The 23009-nt window shown below is 44.8% G+C and overlaps 1 protein-coding gene across 7 annotated transcripts in view; it reads right to left on the bottom strand.

Moving 5' to 3' along the window:
- Window positions 1–544: 544 nt before the first annotated feature.
- FAM110B (family with sequence similarity 110 member B) overlaps window positions 545–23009 on the bottom strand; it is a 144514-nt gene continuing 122049 nt past the window's right edge. For all 7 annotated transcript variants that reach the window (XM_046641587.1, XM_046641589.1, XM_046641588.1 and 4 more), the window contains one exon: window positions 545–4033. In XM_046641587.1, the coding sequence (XP_046497543.1) occupies window positions 2601–3713 (1113 nt within the window). In that variant the 5' untranslated portion in view covers window positions 3714–4033 and the 3' untranslated portion in view covers window positions 545–2600. The remainder of the gene's footprint in view (window positions 4034–23009) is intronic.

Here is a 23009-nt window from a genome sequence, read left to right as displayed (position 1 = left end):
AAATGCTGGAAGAGTCAAACAGAATCTATGACTAAAGCAGCATAAACAGTGATATTAAATTAGCTAAGAAATGTTCATCTCCCAAAAAAACTGGTTTCCTTAGGAAAATAACATCTATTTTTGGTATTTCAATAGTCCCAGAAAGAGATGGATATATCAATGCTAAGCTATGAATATTTTAAATGGTCACATTTCTACCCCAATGTGAGAGAGGAAAATGTGTGTATATACATATATACATTTAAACTTATTTTCATTCTATCATCTTGAATGCATTGTACCATCACCACTCATAGCTGCATTTCAAAATGCTTCTTCTGGGAAGCAGAGTTTTAGTTGAACTGGAAATTAATCAGAGAACCAGAAAGAACTCAAAACCAGTAGAGAGAGTCAAGAAACCAAATTTGATTTTCAGAAAAAAAATGTTTATGAAAACTAATAGTTGGGAATCATATCATTTCTGTTTCTGAAAACAATTTTAAATAATGCTTTCTTTTACATTTACATATTATTTGGAACTTTTGAGGAAATGTTAATCTTCAAATAACGTGATGCAGTGAGTACTCAGTGAATACTCAATGTCCTACACGTCCACTAAGAGGAATGATATTTCTCTTAAAATAAATGTGCAATCTCAGTTGCTCGAGGCAGAGACTGCGCCGGGGATGGCGGCAGTCCCGTGCCTACGTGAGGCTTGAACGAGAGGGCCTCTCAACAAATGACCCACAGAAAGAGAGATGAATCACTGAGTGGACAAATGTACGAACACGTGTCCTGTGAATGATGCTGGGCTTGTACAAATGAGAACAAGGCTATAAATTTCAAAGGTGTGTCTCCACTGAAAGAACTCATAAATATTTACACCTGAAGAGTCTTGGGGAAGGTGTGAAGAATTCTGATGTTTAAGAAAAGATAAAAATAACAGGAGTGTGAACTAAGTAAAGCTGCAGCAGCATATTTTAGGAACCTTGATGAAACCACTTTAGCAAAAGCACACTGCGATAGCTACAATTAAGAACAGTGCTGTTCAGAATAATTGGGATATGGTGAAAATAACAAGAAATCATGTCTCTTCAAGACTATCGAAAATCTGCTTCTGGCTCACAGTTCAAACTTAACCTTCGTGGAGGGAATGAAGGAAAGCACAAAGAGAAACCACCACCACGAGTGCCTGCACCAGAACGATTTATTAGTGTAACTTTTTCTTGTTTTTCCTTAAAGATTTCATAACAACCGAAGTATGTACAAAGTCTTACAGCATTTACACCATAAAAAGTTTCCTATCAGCTGATGAAGTCTAAGGTAGTGCTGCTGAGAACTCGAGAGCACGACTACAAGAGCAATGAAGCAGACCACTGCAGGTTCCCGCTCTGGGACCACACCACAACCGGCCGTCGGCTGGCAGCGGACTGCACCACCTGGAAGACAGGCTACCGGGGAGCGGGAACAAGGTGATACGCAGCACTAGGAGCTGCAGGGTGGACAAGCTACATAGTGTCGGGTTTCTACAGTTTCCTAGAGCTGCAACGAACGTCCACAGCCTGAGAGTAACGTATGCAAGACACCGCCACCACACTGCTCAGACAGGGCTCAGCTCCCAAAGGGATCCACTTTGAAGAGGAGGCTCTCTGCGGATATGGCTGCTATTTCCGTTTGTGTTCATGTCTTCGCATAGCCCAACAAGCCCAAACCCCACTCCGCTCTCCCAAAAAAAACAACAACAACAAAGGGAGGGAAGAGAATCAGCATGGAATTAGTTCTTGATCAAAAAACAAACTTTTTTTAAAAAAAGACATTCAGTATCAACTTTAGGGTGATCATTCCTGTCAAAAGATTAATATAGAAATTTCTCAATCAACCCAAACCAGAACATCAATAAAAGCCCCAAACACCCAACCTCCCAGATGTAATCACCTCCATTGTATCTGATTGTCTTTCCTTAGGGTCAGTATTACATAGAACCACCAACATTTATACACCGAATAGGACACAAAACGTAGCTTTGTTGCCCCAACCGTGACTTTAGTAAGCAGCAGGGCAGGAGAATTTCAATATGTAAATGACTAACATCCAGGCTCACCACTTTCTTCCTCAGAAACCCAGCCTGATTCTTCTACCCTAGGTCAGTCACTACATCTGTTTGGTAGCAGATCCCATGTATTTTCCCATTGTTTCCATCTCACATATAGGCAAATTAGCTTTTTATTTGAAAAAGATTCTACTCTCAACTTAAAAGCCAGTTGATAAAACTTTTAATTAAGACACAATAGCGTGGGATATAAAAACACAAGAACCACATAAATATTGAAGAAGTTGTATACTGTATCGTGTAAACAGTTTTGCTTAAGATTGAAGCCCTAATTAGATTCTGGCCTGAAACTTTTGGCAGATGACTGAGTCAAGCCAGGCTCGGCAGCGATGGTTGACGCGGAAGCCAGGTCAGTCCCCATGTTGACAGGCATGCAACTTTAAAACATTGCACAACAAGCAACACAAAGAGAGTGGAGAAGCTCACAACACTTCAAGGAGACCTCACAACCTTCACAACTGCGGATGCACAAACAGAGACCCACCCCTCCCTCCTCCGCACGCACTTTCTCTTACACGTGGGAGACCTTCTGTGACTCTCTAGCTTGTTTGATGCTATATAACCACTTGATGATCCTAGCATTTCTTTCGATCGCAGAAATGCCATATGGCACCCGGTCATTGGCACTGTCATCATTTCTAAGGTCACTGTTACTGTCCTGAGACTGTTCACAGTCTGAGCTGATCATGCTTGCGCTGCGGAAGTTGAGGGATATTATGTCAGAATTAGCCCTTGCAAAGTTTTCCATTCCGAGGTTTTCCAGCTCTTCGGGGTCCAGTCCGCAGTAGTTGAAGAACCTCTCCACGTCTGCGTCCACCCGGAAATATCTGTCACTCAAGTCTGACTTAGACCGCTGGAGGGAGGGTCTTCGGCTGACTCCACAAGCGGGTTCCACAGGGTCGGCTTCGGGAGACTTCATGGTGGCGATGGCGGCGACCTTGGGTTTGGGTGGCAGGGGAGGGGCGGAGCTACTGCAGGGGATCGCTTTTAAGGGCTTAACACTGGTCACTTTGCGGATGTCCGAGGAGCTGTGGGAGACGTGGAGGAAGGACTCGGCCGACTGGTCCAGCAGCCTCCTGCCCACGTGGGAGCTGCTTTCCTGCGGGCTGCCGCGGCCCTGCGTCGGGTAAACCTTCAGGGACTCAGCGAAGGAGTGCCGGTGCAGGTCGGTGGCGTCCGGCCTGTGGGGCGGCCAGTTTCGGGAGCTGTGCTTGTGCCCGGAGCCCGAGCTGGAGCCTTCGGAGCTGTTGATGATGTTTTTCAGGATCTCGAGCTTCAGATTCTCCCTCTGCACACCGCTCTCGGTCTTGGCGCTGCTGCCGAACACTTTGAGCGTGGGGCTGCCCAGGGCGCGCTTGGTGGCGGGGCACACCGGGGGCTTGGCCAGCACGGCCGGCTTCACGGGCTCCTGCTTGGCGTTGATGACCTCCTGACTCTTGACATACTTCGCCTTATCCGCTTCCAGCCTCTCCACGGCGCTGAGTCTTTTCGGGTTGGGCTCGGCCTGCCTGCGAAAGTAGTCGGGTCCTTTGTTGAGGATGCGCAGGGGGACCGCCGAGGTGAAGGTGCCGGCGGGGCTGACCGGCTTCACCATGCTACCTGTCTGTAGGGTCTCCGTGGGCATGGTGGGTGGTCTCTCCCCGGCAGCCGTGTTGGATTCTCTTCTGGGCGCCTCCGGATGCGCTGAATAGACACATGTACATGAAGCACAAAGGGCAGCAGACGGATCCTGGAATCTGAGTGTCAGCAGCAGCAGCAGCAGCGCCTCATCTCACAGCTCATTAACCGCCACTGTGGCTTTAATTTACTTTCCCCCTTACAGGCAGCCCCTGCACAAAAAGGCCACAAGCCACAAGTTCCTTTAATCTGCTTCGCTGCCTCCTTTCTTCTCCCCGAAGGATGTGGGAGTCTCCTCCAGGTCTTTGTGTTCAACTGCAGGCAGAGCTGAAACACAAAACAACCAACCGCGGGTTAGGATGGGCGAGTGACATCACGGCTGTAGCAACAGAGAAACCCCGCGGCGCCCCCGCCTCCGCCTGCCGACCGCAGCCCGAGGGCGCCCGGCCGTTCCAGGAGGCGATTCCCGGTTCAGAGGACGAGGAGCGCCCGGACCCGCGCCGAGCCTGCGCCCCAGCGCCCCAGCGCGCGGCAGTCAGATGCCGGCGTCCGGGAGGAAGAAAGGGGCTGAGATTTCCCACGCGTGAACTCTTCCAGCCGTCTCCCCATTGGTGAGAACCGTCTCCTGATCACGCCCGGTTGGCATTACTTATAGCAAAACCCAGGAAATACTAGATGATGTAGAAAGGCGGGTTTTGCAAAGCCCGGTTCCCAGTTCATTAAAGGCTGCCGGGTTCCGAAGAACCCCTCATCTGCTTTAGGCTATTAGAGGGATGAGTTATAATATGTCTCTTTTGCAATGAAGCAAAACTTCTGACTTCTTACTACCAATCTCTCAATAACACTGGAAACAAGCACTTTTTGAACTCTTCAAAAACGGAGTACAGCAAGAAATGGGACTGGCAGTAGAAATGAAAAAAGTTTTCAAAAGTCAAATGTTTGTTATCTTATTTTTGCCAACCAAGATATTTGAAACCACTTTCTCCTGAAAACCAAGACTGTTTGAAGTTCAGCCCATTAAATTCAAGCTTCTTTAATTTAAAAATCTAGAAATACTTCTATATTAACCATATGGGTAGATAATTTGATTATAAATGCTCCATCATTTCTTATACTTAGTAAGAAGAAATCAAAAATTTGTTTGTGGTATGTATTTTCCCCAATCCTCTAGGTACTGAGAACAAAATCTTAAAATGTCAATCATACCTAAATATGTTACTTTGTAGAAAACTTGTGTAATAGTTACGCCTTCATGGGACTTAGTCACGGGCATTCTGAATAACTTGACTAGCACCACCCCCCAACCAAAACCACTCTAAAGAAACACTTATCAATACTCCTAATATAAATCTACAAGGAGTCTGCCTACTTAATACACAATATAATGTAGCATTTCTCTCTGCAGCCGTGGGAACAACTCCTCTCTGCCTGTTACTGCTGGCAGAGAACATTTACTAACACATCAGCATTCTAAAGCAACTGGTTAAAGACCTTTTCAGCATCTTGGGTTATAATTAGGAATATTAAGAGAGTACTGTATTTAACTAACATGTCAACTAATTTACAAAATAAATAAAGTGATATTACCATAAAATCACGTGCTCTCATGGTCAGAAAATCAAGTATCTATTAATAACAAGCTTGGAAAGGAACTGATATTTCTCCTTATCATCTCTAAAACTCAATCTCTAAATACAACCCATTCCATGTTTTGTTAGAGACAATTTTGGTAATCTGCAAAAGGATTTGTTCTAATAAAAATATTTTCCTATGCAGCATTTGAGAAGCCCCAAGGCAATTCCCACATACGATTTCCTGTAATTGTGTGGTTCTATCATGATATTTCAATTTAGTTTAATAAACCACCTCCTCTCCTGAAGATTGAGATTGTTTCTTTGAACATATTTTGAATGAAATGGCAGAAGGGGAGTGGCGATTCCCCCTGGAGCCTCGAAATATGCTCATCCACTCTGGGTCCACCTCACGGGAAGATGAATGGACCCTGCTTGGGTCAACACACCGTCTCACCCTCCTCCACCTAGGGGGCTCAAGCCAGAGCAGGCTGCAGAGCCTGGGCTGGGAGGCAACCTCAGTGGATCACACCCAGGGCGCTTAAGAGGGGGCTGCCCCCAGGACAGGCCATGTTTCTCCCATGTGTGTGTAACGTCTCCACTGATTACCTCTGGAGCTTCCAAATGCATCCACGGAGGGACAGAGTGAAGGACAGGACTGAGATCTGCACTCATCAGCTTTGTGTCTAATGACCAAAGCAAATCTCCAGCAAGCGGGGAGATGGCCCACGGGCTGAAAGGAGCCAGAGCTTGTACCTCTGCTCCCGCGGCCCTGTCTCCTCATCTATGACGTGAGGTGCTTGGACGAGAGTCCCACTATCGCTTCTCCCCCTAAAATCACGTGATTCTGAGGAGCTAAGAATGAACGAATTATTTCCAATTTCAAAATGGCACATGGGAATATTGGCCTGTGACGGAACTTCCCTATGGTTCCTGCATTTGCTGTTTCAGGAAAAGGCTTCTTGAATGATGAGTTGTGGTTATCATATAATGTCCACTGGCGTTAAAGCTCATGCTGGCCTGCACACCTGTCTAATTCCATCACATCAGGACCAGAAGCCCCAAATCTCCATCAGTACTGCCCCGACTTTCCAGCATGCCCGTCTGTCTGTCAGGGCGGGCAGGTGCTGCTGGGAACACTAAATAAAAACCATTACTCTCAACTCACAAGCCTGAGGAATGCCAGTCTGTTTTCTAGGAAGCATTTCTCAGAAAGTTCACTGTCCTCCTTTCACACTTTCGTTCTCCATGGAAGAGGCATGGAAATGGGCAAACAGAGGCAGACACCCTCAAGATGGCTCCTCTAAGCACTCCACACCATACAAGCCTAGAAGCAATTACTAGACACAAAACCAGTGGGAAAGGATTCTGTTAGAAAAATAGTAACAAGTGGCAACTAGTTTACATTTCATTTCCTTTTCATTCTACCCCTCCCTCTTTCCTCTGTTATTCCCAATTTCCCTAATAATTACCAACACACTGATGATGTTTAGAAATGACCATAGTCAGAGTTTAAAAGTTTTAATTTGAACTCTTTGAGGACAAAAGAAAAAAATAGAAAAGCTTCTTACTAGAAGAACTGAAACAACGGAAAAAGCCGTACAAACTAGCTGGGTGCTACAGGATGATAAGGCATAGTCTAAGTTTTCTACCTGTTTTAGGCAACAAACTGAACCTACTTCACAAACAATGAAGGTGGCTTAGGCAGCTCCTTCTCCTAATACTTATGTGGTCCTTAGCTTCTGTTCTTTTACTTTTCGATGTATAGACAGTGTCGGCTCGGACAGAGCAGCACAGTCTCAGAGTCGTGTAGTGTAGGTTTCGTTATGTCGACCAGGCACATTCCAGACCACTCCAATGGCAAATGATGCACCAGGACACGTGGAGCCACATCTCGATGTCATAAACGTGATCACCATGGACTGTGCTCAGGGAGCGCTGTGGCACGTGACCCTCCGCTGACGGCAGCCCTGCTGCAGGCCCCTGACACCCGCTCAGCCACCTCGAGTGTGGCCGGGCCGTGATGGGAGCAGGCCAGGAGGGCCTTCTAACTCCTCTCCATCTTGTTTCAGAGAAGGAAAATTAGATTTCAGCTGTGTAGGGTTTCATAAACAAAAGTAATTATACAGCCTTGCTTGATCCCTAACTTACAGCTAAAGAAAGAGAATACAAGCCTGAGGGACAGAGAAACTTCCATTCATAAACCACTTTGGCTACGTTCTACCCTGTTTAATATCCACTTGAAAATTTCATGAAGGGATAAAAAAGATTGGAAAAAAAACTTGGCAGAGCCGAGGTACAAAATGGCCCACTGAACGAGGGCAGACGTGAACTCAACAGCAAGCTGGCCTGGGGCTGACCGTGGTTGGTGGGGCAGAGCCCCGCCAGCTCCTTCCCCGTGGAGAACCGGGGCCGGTGGGATCGCTTCATCTGTGTGGGCGTCCCGGTCTGTGGGGACGGCTGATGTGGCACAGAGGCAGCTGGGGGACAGAGGGCACAGGGACAAAGAAATGGTGACTCCCTCTCACTCTAGTGGTGCTTCTCAAACTTTAATGTGCCTGCGCATCCCTGGGGAAGTCTCTGAAACACGGAGTCTGACTCAGTAGATTTGGGGTGAGGCCCAGATGGTGCATTTCTCACAGATCCCAGGTGATGCCTAGAAGCTGCTCCAGCACTGAGCGGGGAGGGGAAGGGAATGAAGCCTTCTCCTGCACTCGTGAGCATCAGATTAGAACCCAGACGCCTCTGGCACAGGGGAAACTGCCAAGCTTTCTTGTCTCTTAAGTGAGTAAAAGTCTGGGGCTTTTTAGGCAGGGAATAGCAATCCCAGAGTATTCCAGGCTTTTAAAACCAAAGTGGCCTGAATCCTTCTAACTTCAAATTTGCCTGCTGCTCACAGGGGCAGTTAGGTAAAGACCAGGACCCTCAGCTGATGTGTAATGTTGGGGAGATCCAGCACACTGGGTCTAAGAACATTTGCACCCTGGAGGCAGTTAGGGATAGAAAATGAGCCTCAATACATGCAGTTTATATGAAAAATGCTTAAAGCCAATGTTCCTGTAATCCAGGCAATACATGCGTCAGAGCCTCTGAGGTCAGGCAGGTCACAGGGGACTGGCCTGTGTGAAGGGGCCTCTGGCTGAGGACTGCCATGGGGAGTGTGGTTCCCCATTGATGTAGCAGATCCAGATCACAGCATAAACTCTCCTGATTTTAAAATTCAATATTATAAAACACTGAGGGCTAAGTGCTTCTGGTAAGTAAAAAGGAAAAGAGAGCTAATGCCTAATTAGTCTTTAAATGTTAAGTAGGAAAAGAGCACTGCAGCCAGAGCACCAACAGTCACCCCAGATTCACCCACAGAGGTTTCCTGAGCCTGTGAAAGCTGGTCCCTGCTTGTGCGTGTTACAGGAGGAAAAGGCCCTAACATTGTTTTAAAGAGGGACCCTGGGGCCACCCCGGTGGCACAATGGTTAAGTGCCCACGTTCCACTTCTCGGTGTCCCGGGGTTCGCTGGTTCGGATCCTGGGTGCGGACATGGCACTGCTTGGCAAGGCATGCTGTGGCAGGCGTTCCACATATAAAGTAGAGGAAGATGGGCACAGATGTTAGCTTAGGGCCAGTCTTCCTCAGCAAAAAGAGGAGGATTGGCAGTAGTTAGCTCAGGGCTGATCTTTCTTAAAAAAAAAATGTAAAGTGAGTCACATGCATAATTAAAATAAAAAAAGAGGGAGCCTGATGAATTCAACTCTAAGCCACCTAACATTTCAGTGTCTTGATTTTTATCTATAAAAATCAGTGTGTTGAATTTGGTGAGCCTGAAATGTCTTCAGCTCAAACATACTTGGAGGCAAATAGCAAAGGAGGCAGTTTACCTTTGAGGTTGGTAAGACTTCTAGAAGAACTGATTCTTCTAGTTTCCTAACATGTCAGATCACAAACATTTTACAATATGAGTAAAATCATCCCATGTTGCCTTTTGATTCTTTGTGACAGTATTTGTGTTTACTGACTTTAAGCACAAGATTCCAACTTGACTGGGGTCACTCTTATAACCACATTCTTGGTTTTTCCCATTTAAGAACAGAGAATCGTCCTTGTCAGTGAAGTAAAAATGCAGTCTCACATGACAACGTTAACTTTTGAATTCCTTACAAATCTAAGAGAAATGCACTCAAAATCTAAGAGTGCTTACTGAATTACAGGCTGTGTTCAATCAACCAATTAGTACCTATTAACTGAGCAATTATGTGTAAGATGTAAAGAAACAGCAAAGTCATGACAATTTAAAGATTCAAAAATACATAGATGAATATTAGTTGACTAATGCTGATGAGAAATGTGGCAGGACTGTCACAGAGGACTTCCCCACAACCCACTTCTCAGCAGTCAGATGAGGGAACAGTGAGGAGGGGAGGAACCGGAGTAAAGGCACAGGGGACCGGCACCCATCAACAGAGCAGCTCTCTATGGAGCTCCTGGCACAGTCAAGAAACTTAAAAGACATCCAACGGCCGCAGCAGAGCGCCAGGGGGACAGAGGCAAGAGACTACTGGGGGAGTGGAGGAGGGGCAGAGGGACTTTGGATTTCACTAGTAATGGGAGTAAATTAAGGGTAATGGAAGAGCACTAACGGGTAACGAAGCATTAGTGCCAGGGTCAGATTTGTATTTTTCAGAAATCCCCCTGGCCGCAGTGAGGGGACAGGATGAGAGGGAGCAAGCACGGCTGCAGAGAGGCCAGTGAGAGCCGTCCAGGGGAGGGGAGATGGCAGCTGGGCTCTGAGGGGTTGCCCATCACAGCCCTGCCCTTGGGTTTGAATCCTGGCTCTGCCTTGTAATGGATGAGTAGCCTTGGGCAGGTTACTTCATGCCCTGTGCCTCAGGTTTCCCATCTCTAAAATGGGGACAATAATAGCTGCTACCTCTTTAGGGGATGTGAAAAGGTTAAATAAGGGCCCAAAGACACTTTCATTCATGTAACCCTTGGGAGGATGGTGTCTCTGGGGATGGAGAAAGTGTGAACGATTTCCAGAGATTTTCAAGAGGTGCACTAGGCTGGACTTGGAGATGGACTGGATGTGGAGGGTGAGAGGCTGTGTTGAGGACAATTCTGGGCTTCCAGGTTGACTACTGAGAAGTACTTTATGGGGAAGTCCACACTCTTGTCTAATCCTTTACCCCTTCCTCCTTTGCACCCCAGGCCTGAGCCCCAGAGAACTGGGGCAGCCCCTCCAAACCAGCCCTGTACATTCACACATCTGCCCTGCCTTCCGCTGGAGACGGTTTCTAACCAAGAGGATTTTGTAAAATTTGTCACCTCCTTAATATGTATCACAAATAGTGAGCAATACTGCAGTTATCACCAAAAATTACATTTAGAATCAAAATGTGTGCATAAGTAATCCTTAGGGTTGAAGGAAGCAATGCCATTGCATTTGGAAGACATTACTTTATCCATTTCAATTAATGTGCCATTTTTTCAACATCTTCCCTTTCCTTCTCTTCCTAATGCACAGCCACTTTTATTAACTCCTTTTATACTGAGAGAATAGCTCATAAAGAACGCAAAAGGAGAATAACAAAAGTGAAAAACTGAATGAGGGAGTAACAAAAAATAACAAACAAAACAAATCTTTTTTATGTGTCAAAAAAAAAGACTGAATTTGCACACTATAGACTGAACAGAAACTAAGAAATTGGAGGGCCAGCCATCTGGAAGCATGAAGTCCGTACCCCCACCTTTCAGGACTGCGCTTTTTCGGGTACTGAATGACCTGCCCCCTTTCTTATCGCCTGGTGGAACCCTCACCATCCATAATTCTGACGCCGAATCTTCTCTTTCCTGACCTCGGCGTTTAAGTCAGCAATCAGCTCCAAGCTGTAGGTGAAATAATCTTCTTGCCAACACCACCATCGCTTTGTCTATTCTTGGAAACCACAGACTATTTCCTAATAACAGTGAAACTTCTGATTCCAGGATCCTAGCCTTTTTGGCTAATTCTTTCAGTTGGCTAGAGTAGGTCTTCAAACGTTATTTAATAAAAAAATTCCTGACCTGGGTTTCCATTACTTTGTTTTAAATTTTCACATGTTGGGTAAACTATTTCCCCGCTTTTTCAGCAACCCCTGTAACCTTGTTTCTTTTGACACATTCATTCTATCCCACCAGAGGGTGGGAAACAAATGTTGGAATGAGTGCAGAGATGCTCCCACTGGGGAGACCAACTCTTACCTTCTAACGACTTAATGGATTCGGACCAGGGAATAGTGTCTGCTGTGGTGGCTCCTGCATGGTGTGCTGAGGCACGCTGGTGGAGCGGCACAAAGTTGCATAAGTGTTTTGATAAATGTGTGAAAATTATTCTGACTATTAAGTATGCACTGTGTTATGGCAATATCCTTTAGGTGGCCCTGTGAACTGAGCAAGGCTAGAGGGAAGAGCGGAGGGGGTACAATTTGGTACCTATCGAGATTTTTCCATGATGTCAGGTGGGCAAAAAAAGACAGCAATGGGAACAAGAGACAACTCGGCCTCAGGAGAGCAGTATCAGGGCTGTCTCCAGCTCTTCCCGCAGTGCTGTGGTGTGGACAGTGGCCATGTGTACCTACTCTTATCTCAGACAGGCTGAGGTTGGCCTCAGGGACCACCAAGAGAGTCCAACACAGGTCTCTTGGAGCTGAGGAGCATGGACTGGCTTGCAGCTTGCCTCTGAGAGGTCTAAAGGCAGAGTCTGCGCCGGATTGTCCAACCAGAGCGCACAGGCAAGAGGAAGCCGTGTTTCCAGGAGTACTAGGGCGAGGGTTTTCTGGGCCTACATGTGTACTTGGGGAAAGGTGGTCAGGGGTTATCTCAAGAGGAAATGCCCCCAAAACTTCTCCCGCAAAGGAAGCCAACAGCCCCGCACTGAAGGGAAGGCTGTGAGCACCCCCTCGCAGTGGGAGAGGGTCCCCAGGGAACCCCAAAGCTGCCAAAAAGAACCAGCTCTGAAATCCCCCAGGCCCAGGGGACACGAGATTACAGGTGTGGAAGTCCAGGAGAGGAACCTGTCACCTTCCTCTTAACACCCTGCCCGCCCATCACATTCATATGCCCACTTGGGGCCTGACCCGGAGAGGTTAGAAGTGATGCCTCATAACGAGTGGGAGTGGAGCTGCAGGGAAAAAGGGAAAAAACCCACAACATTCATTAAGTGCGCTCCTCCACAGAGATTTCCAAGCCAACAAAGTCCTGAGCTGGGAGAGGGAGAAGCTAATTTAAACTGATCGAGAAGTTGGAGTTTTGGTCATGACGTTGGACTGGGCTCTTTTATGCCTACAACTGATCTTTCAATTATTTAAGATGAACCAAAGAGGTTATGCGTCCTGTCTGAGATTTCATCCCAGGGACGGAAACGAGAATTCAGCAGGGTGAATTCTTAGGGCAGGGGAAAGAGTTCACTTTCTGTTTATCCCCTAATGAATCCAGGCCAGAAAATAAACCGGCTCCACGTGGTATCCTTCAGGCATTGTTTGTGTGTCGGCGGACGCCGTGCCCCTCCTCAGTTCAGAGCCAGGTCCAGGGGTCAAGGTCAACTGCGCTTACCATAACCAGATCTCTTATGGCTCTGCCACCCTGAGTAAGTTACTCAGTCTTGGTGTACCTCAGTTTCCTCATTTATGGGCCATTGGTAATAGCGACTCCTACATTCCATGGGGCTGATGTGAGAATTCCATGAGGTAACACACTGAAAGTGCTCGGCATGGAGCTCAGCACAAAATTGGTTCAGTAAATGTGAGCTGTTATTAAATTTCGTCCCCAGTGTCCCCAACTTGGCACTGATAATCACCATCATTAGATTTCAAGTTTTACGGTAACTGAACGATCTTTTGTCTTTAAATGATTCCATTACTCTCGAGTGATAGTGTGTGTGCTATTTCTGTCAAAGTGGATTGACTGCGTAGTTTCTGTCTAAAAGGTCACTCACATGACCCCATTTTTATTTGAGTTACAAAGAAAATATGTGGTTTCAAATTTCAAAGCAAACAGTTATGTGAGTGAAACAGGCTTAGAGTAAATAACAAAGCCATTATTAAAAATGAAATAAAACCTAAACTTGGTAGGCGAAAACAGCAGGTCAAGTCTCAATTCATGATGGATTACTTACTTTAATGTCATTCTCCAGGGTCATTTAGGAAACTTGTTCACATGCTTCATTTTCATTTGTAAGTAAATCCATTTTAAAAAATGTTATGAGTTTCCCTTAAAATGTCTTTCTCTTATTTAAGACAGTTAAAATGAAATAGATAATCAGAAAAAAATATCACATTTCTGGTTCAACATTCTTCCTTGGCCAAAAGTAAAGAAAGTGTTGCTGTAAGTGGGCCCCCAACTTGAATCAATGTGGGCCTTGCCTTTTACCTGAGATTACAGAAATCGATGCTGTGTATAGTCAGCACCAAAAATCATTTGGAAATATAATGACTTGCTCGATGAAAATAACTACAAGTAATTAAAAAGCAGGGTTACTAGAATTCTTAATGAATATCCAATAGACTGCTTGCCTTACGCAAACAAACACAAAACGATCCCACTTTCTGCCACTTTTGTCCCCTCCTGGAGAGAGCTGTATGCAGCTCTATGTTTGCTGTGAGAATGTGAGGCCATGGCCAAACTCTAAATAAAAGTGGAGTTCAAGGGGTCAATGTCCTTTTCTATAACCAGTACACCGAAATCACAGTTTCAGAACACTTGCGAGTTAACATGAGTCTAAGAGTTAGCTGGTTTCCCCAGTTAGATGGAGCAGGAGTACCTTCCAGCAGGAGCAATAACAACTCAACGAACTCAGTGATTATGAACTCTAGTAGCAATCTGTGGAGTTCATGGAGAGATGGTGCTCGGAGCTAGCACTCACCACCTCATCCATCCTCACAGTTACCCCCTTAACAGGTAGTTTGATCCCCTTTGTATAAGCCAGAGGGTAAGTACTTGCGAGCGGCACCTGGAGAGCCCCGGACCGGAATCCAGGGCTGTGTGGATCTGAGAATGCTGTACCCAGTTCTCCCACCAACATCTATCTTCAGCTTCTGCCCTTAGTATATGACTGCTTTTCCCTTTAGCTGCGTAAACCTGTACTCTACAGCAGCTGTAGCACATACACACAACAAGAACGATTAGGATGGCATACAGATAGAACACTTATTTCCAAAAATATTTTTAATCTCTAGTGAACAGCCTTGGAAATAAATAATTTCTAGTGAACAGCTCTGAAATAAATATTAAAATGTGGTAAGATAAAATTGTGAAACATTTAAACTTAAAGGGAGAAAAAGTAAAGCAGCATTTCTTTGGGAGTGGAACAAGTTCACTGTACATATATTAGGGAAATAGCTGTATAAATTATGTTTAAAAAGTGGCCAATAATAATTTCTTATTAAGCACATATGATGTCCCACAACTGAACTAAATGCATTTCGCAGGTTTTTGAATTCAATCCCACCAATATCTCTAAAGCATGTCTTGTTATCCCTGCTTTACAGATGAGGTAACTGTACGCAAAGACACTAAGAAAGCTGTCTAAGATACTCAGCTACCGAGTGCTGTGGGCTCCACACCCGGGTCTGGATAGGTACGCCTTGGCCCACCTCACCAGGTCACATTGTCGCTCCAGCTCTTAAAAATATAGATATGATGTATTTTAAAATGCTTTATATTTAAATAATAGAGCTCAAGAATCCAAACTAATGATATTTTAGTTCCTAAAATCTACTCTTTTGGCCATTCACTGCTGAATACCAGCTTCCCCCAGAACGTAGAGGAGGAAAAGAAATCTTTTTAATTTTTTGTTAAATCAAATAACCATGCTACTTGCTAACAGCTTAAATGCATAAGCAGAGGAAGTAAAATGTTTAAAATTTGGGTTCCATTAATTTAATTTTTTTTCTTGACATCACAGACTGTAGATCTATCAAAGTTAGCTGAACTTCGATGAAAATCATGAGAGATCCATTAAAAAGAACAGTAAGCAACATAAGTCTGTGGTTTCATTCCATCTTACTACACAGAGCATTTGGAGAGCAGGGATCACAGGCTCCTTATCGCTGTGTCTACCAACGCCCTCAGCCACGTGCATAGGAGGCACTCACTCAAACATTCGCTGAGTTGAACGCCAGGGCTCACCACTGGGAAGAGTATCTGGCACATCATTGTATAGACTGTAAAGGCTCAGTGAACATGTCAGATAAACAACTTGGGAAGTGAAATCTGAAATACACTGTTTACAAATCTGAAACAACACGAAGTACCTCCTCTTGACTGGAGAGCATGGTGCAACGCACACGAATGCAGAGACACTGTTTATTCATACCTGAATGAACACATTAGCACTGAATTGTGCTTAGAACACAAATATGGTGCAAAGGGAAATCAACACAAGGTAGAATTTTAAAGCAGAAGCAGTAGGTTCACTTACAAAAATAATGACTACTGTGGCTGTCATTTGCCAAGGAACACCTAGAGCTATTTTCCACCTCTTGAACAGCTCTTGGTACAGCGGTTGTTAGAACAACTAGTTCTTTTCAAGTGTACTCAGAAAAGACAAACAATATTTTTTCATTTTTAAGGATTCTTCGTCTTTGGGACAAATAATAATTTTCAAACTAAGACATGTAAGTCGACAGACACCTATTTTTGCAGCACATATTTTAATCTTTAGCACTCAACACATTTTACATAAATCATTTTCAAGCCTAGAATGGTACAAGGTAAGCCTTCACCACAATTTTCAGTTGAAATATTATTTTTGGGTCCAAGTGACAAGGCACTCGGGAATGACTAATAGGTCCACTCCACCCTGCCCGAGCTCTGCCGCGGAGCTCACTGCTCTGCTAGGCAGTGTGGTCTAGTTGCGTCTGGAGGCAGGCATGGCATTAGAAGGGTGGGGGAGACGCTGGTGACAGAGTGATGCATCTGGGTCTGCAGCCACAGGCCCTCTCGCGCCTGGCACCTGTCCACCCTCACCTGTCACCTGGAGCCCTCCTTCTGGTCCCACTCTCTGCAGCCTGCCTCCACATTTGGCTCCCTGTCCTGGATTCCCTCTGCCTCCTATGCCAGCCCTTGACTAGAGTGTTCCAAGCTGAAGAAACTGTCCGCTGTGGGAAGCTTTTTCTGACCTCTCATTCTGTGTCCGATCCTTGCCCTTGGCACTTCCTCTACTGAGTGGGGGTGGTACCCCCTCCCCCAACCACGGGCACTGAGGACAGGCTGCCTGGCTCTCATCTGCCCTACCCCAGCTCCTTTGCTGGAGGACAGCAGAGCCCAGAATCTCCTGTAGGGACCCTTGTCGGACATGTGTCCAGTTGAGGATGTCTTTGCCTCAGTGTAAAAGAACAAAAAGCTGAAACTATCAAAAAGGCTTTGCATACTTCCCCACCTCCCTACCCCTGCTGCCAAAACAGACAGACATGCACACAGGGCCAGCTCACCCACAGGCTCTCCAAGGAATACGACCATCCGAAATCTACGTTAAAAGTAATCTGATAAATATTTAAAAAACTAAAGACACTGCTGGATGGACAAAACCCATCTCTCATTTGATCTGAACACTCCACCTGCAATGTGCACTCAAACACAAGGCCCCTTCTTCCTCTCTTCCTTCCTGCTTTTACTTCAATGTGATACTATCTGCCTCCATCCTGACTGAGTTGAGGCTTCTCACTCCTGTTTACTAAAGAAAAATGACTCATCCAAAGTGAGAAGAAGGAGACGGATTTTAGAAATAGTTTTTCTTCCTCAGTCTCTTGTATTTTTGTTTGTTTAGCAAGAAATGGAGTTTTCTATTACTTTTTAACAAGAAAGAATTATTTTGCTTGTGGCAAAAGCTGGTTGTTGATGTTTAGTGCTTTATGATCTCTCAAGCTTTTTTTGCTTTTGTTTTTTGAGGAAGATCAGCCGTGAGCTGACAACATCTGCCGCCAATCCTCCTCGTTTTGCTGAAGACTGGCCCTGTGCCAACATCCGTGCCCACCTTCCTCCACTCTATATGTGGGATGCCTACCATAGCATGGCCTGACAAGTGGTGCGTGGGTCCACACCCATATCCGAACCCGTGAACCCCGGGCCGCTGAAGTGGAACACGAGAACTTAACCACTGCGCCACCTGGCTGGCCCCTATGATCTCTCAAGCTTTTGATTCTGGGCTTAATTAGTTAAGTTTATGAAGAGAAATACTGTAACAATCATTTGTTGAGTACCTTTCCTCTGGTGGATCTCATGGCAGACGAGCTGGAGGCCTTATATTTATGAGTCTTGCCCAAGGTAAGGTATCATTTGTCCACACAGCAGATAGGGAAACTGAGCCTCAGGAGGTGTAAGTGACTTGCCTGAAGCTGGTCAATTGAGGAGCCGGTTGTCAACCTCAGGTCTGTCTGTCGGTATCTAAACCTGTGCCCTCCTACTGCTCTGAATAGTCATGGAAACATCCTTGATGGCAAGAAGTGCAGAGGGACCAGGTGTGGATGTCAGCCAGGAAGGGGGCGAGGCAGGAACACTAGCTAGCACCCTCCTCACCAACCCCAAATCTGAGGCCAGGCCCCAGGCTGCTTTCAGAACCAAACCTCCTCCCTGCTGCGGTGGCAACATCTGTGCACCTCTGTAGGAGACGTCATGGTTAGCAGTGATTGCTGTGAAGGCGGATGGAACAGTGAGGGGGACCAAGAGGCAGGAAGATGTTCTGAAAACTGTGGAGAAGGCATTAATAAAATATAAAAAATAGGCCCAAATAACCAATTTGTAGCAGTGACAACAAAAGCTCTTTGGTTGCTAAGCTTCTCTAAGGGGCTCTCAAAATTTCACTACATCCTCCTCAGTGAAAAATAATTATTCTAATAGCTTGCTAAGGAAATGAGAATATCTTCTGAACAACAGAAAATAACAATCTAGTCATCACCGGATTAGATAAAAATCAGACTCCGTCTTGACGGAGCTTGAGCCCGCCTCTGGGCTTGCCTACAGAGGGGCATGAATCCTCCAGTCCTTCAATGTGACAACGACAACTTTCTATAATCCTCCTGCTCTCAAGGGAACAGACCCCTAAAGGGACATGTTTAAGCAAGTTTATACAGACAGAAGATCTAGAATGCAGGAAGCACCAGCAGCCTATTTGTTCATTCAGAAAATGTTTACTGAGCGTGTACTATACACTAGGCAGAGAACAAAATGAACAAGATATGGAGTTCACATACATGGCAATAAATAGGATAAATAAATAAACTATGTAGCATGATAAGTGTTAAAAAGAAACGGAGAGCAAGGATTTAGCAAGGTAGAAATTACTGTTGACATCAACAAGAATTTGGTAAAGTGATTGGGAGGGTGCCAGGAGAGAACCGAAAGAAAGAAAGAAAGGAGACGATGAGTGTTGAGGGCTTGTTTCAGGAGCTTTGAGATGAGGTGCTCGCTGGAGGGGTAAGCAGGATCAAGAGTCAGCAGAAATGACAGCATATTGGTATGCTGACAGGCATGATACAGTAGAAAGAGGAAAATGCACACGATGCAGAAGAGAGACTTCACACTAATGTACTGAGAACAGGAGAATATAAACGAGAACCAGGAACTTTAACAAAGGTGGTAAGTAATGGCTTAGAGGTGTCAGAAGCTTGTGTGAGACTTTTCATAAGTGGCCTGTGAGATCGGAGGAGACATTTTTCAATGATAACAGCTCTAAGGGAATGGCCAGGGATGGTGCTGCTGTGGGTCAAGGCAGTACTTATACAGACCCCCGGAGCCTGAGCGTGGGCACGGGGCAGAGCGCATCTGGCCGATGCTGACAGATGAAAAGAAAACCAGTGATACTGCTGTGGGAATGTTACTAGACCCCAGTGAGTCAGCAGTCACCTCTAGGACAGATTATAAACTGTCGCAGAGGCAAAACCTAACAGTGACGGGAAGTGGTAGCTCTCCATGTGCTTCCCGTTCTGCTAAAAGCAGATCCTCTGATGAACTATAATTTATCTCCTGTAAGACAGAAGACGGGATTGTTTCTGTGCATTTAAAGTCTACCAATGGGGAATCAGAAACCGTAGGGAAAAACAGTTCAGAATTCGTAGACTATAGAATGACTAAGGAAGGGAACTCAGTCATTCAACAAATACCAATCAAGTGCCACGATGTGCCAGGCACTGTTCTAGGAGATAGCGACACAAATGAAACAGACACAATGTGGCGTTCACAACATTCCAGCAAGCAGACTGCACAATCCAGAGTAAATGCGGTGAGATTCTAAGGTTGGATTCTAAGGAACAACGGCAGGGGAGCACCGAAGGTAAAAGTGAGAGAATACCTACCTCATAACCATTCCAACGGCGAGATGGGGAAAAGGCATCTGAGAGAAACAGATCACAGAGCGGGACGTAAACAACCAGGAAAGAAGGGGCCCAGAGAGCAGGTGTGACCCGGAGGGCAGCGCCCATAAGGAGAAGGGGCTATTGGGGTCAGACAACACAAGTTTCCACCCTGCTCTACTCTCTACCTCCGTGTGACCTCAGGTGTCTCTAACCTTCAGGTTCTGACTTGTGCCACAGGGATGACACTAGGGCCTATCTTAGCACAGGGGGCACTACATGTTAGCCACTGTTCTTTTAATGAGCTGGAGAAAAGAAAATACTATCCGATGAATGTCATAGACTGTAGACACAATTTGCCAATTGATTTAAGGGAGAATTTTGAACAATTAAAACTGCCCCAAACCAGAATTAACTCCTTTGTAAAGAGGGAGCTTTTCATCCCAGGAAGGGTTCGTGCAGATGCAGGCTTACCATCCGTCCCAGAAATTTTAGAGGGGATTCCTGTCACGGGTGGGAGGGGGTGACAGATGAATGCCAAGTTTCTTTCCAATAAGTTCTGTGTTTCTTTGAAACTCTTCTCACTGCCCAGACTCAAATGACTATGTTCAAAGCAAGAGGACAGGAACATGAGGACAGAGAAAACATGAAGACATAACATGAAGACAGAAGAATAGTTTGAAGATAAACTGTAATAAGTTATTAAGCACTGAAAGAATAACTGAATAGAACATATTAAGGAAGTGGTAAGACTGTTTTTGATAAGTGGATTAAGTGTCCCAAGATATAGACAGTAAAGGGCAGGAAGGAGTGAGCGAAGTGGGCTAGACGAATGTGAGACAGAGGAAGGAGAGGGAGCAGGACATCTCATCAGCTATGCCCACGGGGACCTGATTGGACCTTGGTAAACTTGCTTTCCATGCCGTTCTAGAAGTCCTGGATCTGCACCACAGTTGATCTCTTACATCCTTTATGTCCCTGAAATTCTCATACTCCTTATAAAGCATGTTTCTGTGTAAAGAGTATGTAGCATCCTTCCAGCAGTGCACGGCTTCTGAAACTGCGCCATGAGTTTACAGGGTGACCAAGGAAATCGCCATGTAGGCGCCTTTCACTGGGCTAAGAGATGGTCTGCAAAGGCAAGGAGGGGGTGGTTGATACCTGGAGGACAGAGGCAGCCTCTAATGTTACCAAGAGCTGGATGGCTACCATAGTAAACTGTGCTGACAGTAGTGCTCTATTTGCATGGAATGTGTCTGCTTATTTTTGAGATCATGTTATCTTAAATTCTTCAGAAAACATTTTGCCAGCAACTGCAGTTTAGTAATCGAGTTATTAAATCCTGCAGTCAGCACCTGGTAAACCTGCGACAGGAGGCCACCGTCTCCCATCTGAAACAGTGACAGAAACCACTTTGGATGCAATGCCTACATCTCCAAATGAACATTTTGATTCATGTAATTTCCTCCTCCATTAACTCAAAGGGAATCTAACTCTTCTGTGACATTCTCTTTTCTTTATTGATTTCTAGAGGGAGGGGATTGGATTTTTCTCTTTTGTTTAATAGCTTTAAAGATAGAAGCATTTCACTTTCTAAGGTACTCTAGGTCACCCCAATCCTTGTTTCTAGAACTCAAAGAGGTTAGAGCTTTCCTGTGTTTACAAGTATATCTAGAAAAACATTTCAATAAATGAAGCCAATATATATATGAAGACTAAATTACTTTTTTTATCAAGCTACAATTGACCATTAAAATAAAATTTATCTCAGGGAGACACTGGAAAAAAGAAACTACCAAAAAAGCTATTGTCTGTCTCAGAAAATAGTTCAGTAGTCCATTTGTAGTCTTTGGACAAAGAACTACTCAATATTCAACTTCTCATTTTCCAATGCCAGCTTTTTCAAACATTATGGTAAACACTAAAAAGTGACCTGCTTCTTCTGACACCTAAGAAAAGTGATGTGTCATTCCAAAATCCATTTCTCCCACTGCAGGGCAAAAGACAATATTTCTATAGTTATCCTTCTCTGACAGATAGGAAAGCCTCTTTTATTTATTTATTTATCTTGGTGAGAAAGATCGGCCCTGAACTAACATCTGTTGCCAATCTTCCTCTTTTTGCTTGAGGAAGACTGTCACTGAGGTAACATCTGTATCAATCTTCCTCTATATTGTATGTGGGTCACAGCCACAGCATGGCTTGATGAGCAGTGTGTAGGTCTGCTGCCAGGATCCGAACCCGTGAACCCGGGGCCGCCGAAGCAGACTGTGCGAACTTAACCACTACACCACTGGGTTAGCCCTGGGAAAGGCTCTTTTAAATGAAGATTAAGAAAAGAAAGTTTACTCTGAAAACTATCTATCAAATGTTCCCTCATAATTGGACAATTTAATATAATCCCTGGGTTCAGCTCTCTAGCTGGAAGAGGAATGTTACGGTAGAAAATACTGGGAATACTAAAAACAGAACCTTGCAGGGAATTAGGGAGTGAAGTGATATGAGGATTACAGTGATTTTCAAAAAGCAGAATTATATGAGAGAGTACTTGGTATGAGTTCCCTGCTGACAAAAGGAAGACACCAAGACCCCTAGAGGGGCAGTGACACTGAATGCAGAGCTGACTTTGGACTCAAGCTGGTCTACCTTTCAATCTTGCTTCTTGGGGAAGTAAACCCCTTCTGTGTGCTTCCATTGTCCCATCTGTTAATGGGGATGATGACAGCACTTTTTTCACAGGGTGGTTGTGAAGGTAACATGACACAAAGGATGGAAGGCACTTAGCATGGGACCTGGCAGACAGGAGGCATGCATTACATTTTCACAATTAAAGTGTTCTTTCTAATTGAAAGTTTTGAAACTACCTCATATTATGAGAAAATCATTTCCCTGGTCAATTCATCATTTTCAAAACACACAGAAATTCCAGATGTTCTTGTAAAAAAGAAACACATCAAAACAGAAAATGCATCTACAAAAAAATCTTCCTGGGATTTTGACAGGCATTGCATTTAACCTGTTTAAAGACTTGGGGAAAACTGACATCTTTACTAGGCTGAGTTTTCCAGTTCATTAACATGGTATGTCTCTCCATTTATTTAAATATTCTTTAATCTCTTTCATCAGAGTTTTATAGTTTTCAGCATACAAGTCCTATATGTGTTTTCTTAGATTTACACTTAAGTATTTCATTTTTTTTAGCCATTGTAAATAGCTCTGTATTTTTAATTTCAGCTTCCATGTGCCCATTACCAGTATATAGAAATAAAATTGACTTTTCTATGTTGATCTTGTATCATGTAACCTTGCTGAATCACTTTCTTAGTTTTAACAGCTTTTGTTGGTTCTTTGTTTTGTAGATCCTTTGATATTTTCTAAGTAGACAATCATGTTAGAGAAGATAGACAACCAAGA

This window comes from Equus quagga, chromosome 16 (genome assembly GCF_021613505.1).
Source record: "Equus quagga isolate Etosha38 chromosome 16, UCLA_HA_Equagga_1.0, whole genome shotgun sequence".
NCBI lineage: Eukaryota > Metazoa > Chordata > Mammalia > Perissodactyla > Equidae > Equus > Equus quagga.
This window is presented reverse-complemented; position numbering and strand designations above follow the sequence as displayed.